This window comes from Loxodonta africana, chromosome 15 (assembly GCF_030014295.1).
Source record: "Loxodonta africana isolate mLoxAfr1 chromosome 15, mLoxAfr1.hap2, whole genome shotgun sequence".
Lineage (NCBI taxonomy): Eukaryota > Metazoa > Chordata > Mammalia > Proboscidea > Elephantidae > Loxodonta > Loxodonta africana.
Window position 1 is genome coordinate 71,239,374 of NC_087356.1, and position 3,502 is coordinate 71,242,875.

The 3,502-nt window shown below is 38.5% G+C and overlaps 1 protein-coding gene across 1 annotated transcript; it reads right to left on the bottom strand.

The window, feature by feature from the left end:
- Positions 1 to 820: 820 nt before the first annotated feature.
- Positions 821 to 1,895, bottom strand: LOC100676923 (olfactory receptor 8D2-like). Its single transcript, XM_003418298.3, has one exon. It carries the CDS (start codon positions 1,855 to 1,857, stop codon positions 904 to 906), a length of 954 nt encoding a protein of 317 aa, XP_003418346.1. The 5' UTR covers positions 1,858 to 1,895; the 3' UTR covers positions 821 to 903.
- Positions 1,896 to 3,502: the final 1,607 nt, after the last annotated feature.

Genomic DNA, 3,502 nt, shown 5'->3' on the forward strand with positions numbered 1-3,502 from the left:
TCTCTCTCACACACACACACACACACACACACACACAAACAGCCGAGCTCTGTTATAATGGCTAGTGAGTTACACCCAGCACGCTGAGTTCAGAGAAGAACTTATCTGAGCAGAATAGAAAGAAAGACTTTCTACATTTTCCTAAGATTATCACTCTGGGTTTCACAATATGAAACTCCTGCCACATTGACACAATTTAGTAGGACTTGTGAGGCACCACATCCTTCCTTCTCTTCAGTTATGTTTTAAATTGTTCCTGTGCACTAGAATAGGAATCCCCAGGTAGAAACTTTCTTTACTTGTTTGATGTTGTAAGTTCCTCAGTGCTTTTTTGCCCCTTACCTCTCATTTTCTAAAATTCTCAGAATGATAATTGGGAACAACTTCCTACCCTTGATCTCTTCTGTGTTTTACTTTTTAATCAACAGCAGCCCCTCAGAAACACACACAGATCACAATCCACCTACAAGTTATGCTTCATCGTAAAGGTTATACCTCTCACAGCTCCATTTCAATATTCCGAAGGCATGGGGACTGAAAATAGTTCCTCCAGTCAAACACTTTAGAGACATGTAGAAATTTTGATCCAATTAACATCATCCCTTCTCAAACACAACCTTTAACTCAACCCATATTTCTCTGTGCACCCTCAGAACTAATATATTCAATATATTCTTCTTTATTTATTTTCATTTCCATCCTGTCAAATCCTGTTTGTCTAATACATAGAATACTTCTAAGATTGTATTGATTCTCAGAAGTTCTCATTAATTGAATATCTCCAAAAATGTCTCATTCTCAAGTAAAATATATGTATTTCATAAATAGCAATAAATTCCTCTGGAAGGGAAAGAAATTAAACAGAGCTCACAAATTTTTGTTTGGCTCATTGTCTCTTGTTTCCTATGAGAATCCCCATTGTGAGGATGAGTACCTTCCCCCAACTGCATTCCTCAGTGCGCTCTTCACAGCTTTGTTCCTCAGGCTGTAGATCAAGGGATTCAGCATGGGAATCACTGTGGTGTAAAACACTGAGGATACTTTCTCCTGTTCCATAGTATTGCTAGAAGAAGGCTTGAAATACATGAACATTATTGACCCGAAAAAGATCCCCACGGCCATGAGATGGGAGCTGCAAGTGCCAAAGGCTTTGGAACACCCCTCAGTGGAGCAAATACAAAGAATACTGGAAAGAATGAAAGCATAAGAGACAAGAACTGCCAGGGTAGGTGCTAAGGCATTAATGCCTCCAATAGCAAAGAGCAGAATCTCATTGATGTGGGTACTGCAGCAAGAGAGAGTCAACAGAGGAATAACATCACAAAAATAGTGACTGACAATATGAGGCTCACAAAAGAACAACATTGACATGTGGGTGGTATGGACTGTGGCCCCAAACAAACCCAGTGAATATACCACAACCATCATTATGGAACAGACTCTATGGGACATGATGGTATTGTAAAGCAGTGGGCTACAGATAGCAACATAGTGGTCATATGCCATGGTGGTCAGAAGGTAGCCTTCTGCAATTACAAAAATAAGGAAGAAATAAAGCTGAGCCATGCACTGCAGAAAGGAGATGATGTTCTTTTCTGGCACAAAGTTCACTAACATCTTAGGGGTAATGATAGAGGAGTAACAGAGATCAATAAATGACAAATGACTGAGAAAATAATACATTGGAGAGTGAGGTTGAGTAGTGATAGAAATTAAAATGATCGTGCCCAGGTTCCCCACCACTGAGACCACATATATTCCAAGGAACAGGAGGAAAAGTGGCAGTTGGAGCTCTGGGTTATTTGTAAACCCCTCAAGGATAAACTCAGTTACTGAGGAATGGTTTGAAGTGGTCATTCCTTGAAAAAAGATTATCTGGAGGAAGGAAGGAGAGAAAAGAGGGACATTAGAGTTATTTTTTAAATCTCAAAACAGAATGACACACCCTGTCTCAGTTGGTTCCATCCTTGCTAGCCTCACCTGTCCCATGACTCTTTGCCTTCCACAAAGACTCTGAGGATAATCCAGAGCCTTGGCTCCATCCAATACTGCTGAATGCTCCTCTTTAGGTCAGAGCATTTTCTCTTTGTTTCCAACCTTAAGTCAATAACCAACTTACTTTGGGAGAAAACACAGACTTCCAGATCTAGGTAATTTCTCATTGACACCATATAAAAGGAGGCTGCTTACCCTATTGTTCTGGACGTATACTAGTAGAACACCCATGCTTGAGTTCATGTTTCAGTTGTCCAAGAGTGCTTTCTCTGTTGCAATATGACTGCCAATCTAATTCTGATGATATAAAAGTAGCCCATTTCAATTTCTCAACTCATCTACATGAGTCAACATAATTAGCACTTTCTGAAAGTGGACACTTAGAAACATAGAAGAAGTCTGTAAAGAAACTGTATGAGTGAAAGGACAAATTGTAGAAATGCCCCTAATTAATTCAGATTCTCATGTCTGTTCTCTGGATAGAAAACTTCAGTGGGCCAGAATATCCTTCTTTTCAATGTGGATGTGGTTGACAGAAAATGAGGTGCTAAAGGTTGTTCTTAGACTGTAGTTTAGACCTTCCCTTCCCCAGAATCCAAAGTTTTAAAAACATGAATGGAGGAAAAAACCCATACATAGAATGACACATAGCTTGCTTTTAATTTATATTCAACTTGTGATCATTTTTTATGATCACAAATGAAAAGTCATGAAGATTTATTGCAGTATTTTTTCTTCTGTGTAATTTGCACAACATATTAAGGATGCTTTATGCATGTGATGATTTAAAGGCTGAATTACATAACAAGAAATCCTTGTTTCTGGATTCATGGAATTAGATTATATTCTAAAGAGAAAGGAAGTCAGAATTTCCAGGATGCAACTCTTAGTAGCCCCATTATTAATGACCGTGTGATTGGACCACCTCCAGATCAAGGCTCTGAAATTTTTCCAATGAGCTATAGTAATAAGACTGAGAGCAGACATTTTTGTTGCTTATACAGAAGTCAACACTTCTTGAACTACAGCAGGGAGAAAGGCTGAAGGAAATAAAGGAGTGTGAAAAAGGCATGTAGAATTGGTACATTCTTGGCTGAGATCCACCTAATGGATGCCACTGCTTTTTGATAGGCTTCCACATAAACTGACTGTAAATTTATTTTCATAATCCCAAACAATCTCAAAATCTTTACCACAGGGAATCGTCCAGGGGTCAGAACCAGAGTAGGTACATCTCTCTGTGACTGTAGAGATATTCCTGCTGACTTTGGGGCTAAATTTGCTGATCTGCCAGAGTAAACAAAATCCAATAGATTATGCTTTGACAGAGCTCAAAAGATGGAGAAAGGCAACAAATATACAGTAATCCTTCTCTTACATGAAGACATTTATCTGGTAAATTAAAATTTCACTGTTACAATAACCTGATATAACTAAAATGCCTTTAAGAAAGCAAAACATGTGACACAACGTCCATTTTTTACAGTTTATTTACTTATCAGTCTAC

Coding starts and splice junctions, on each gene's coding strand:
- LOC100676923 (XM_003418298.3), bottom strand. CDS start 1,857: ATGACCACTTCAAACCATTCCTCAGTAACTGAGTTTATCCTTGAGGGG.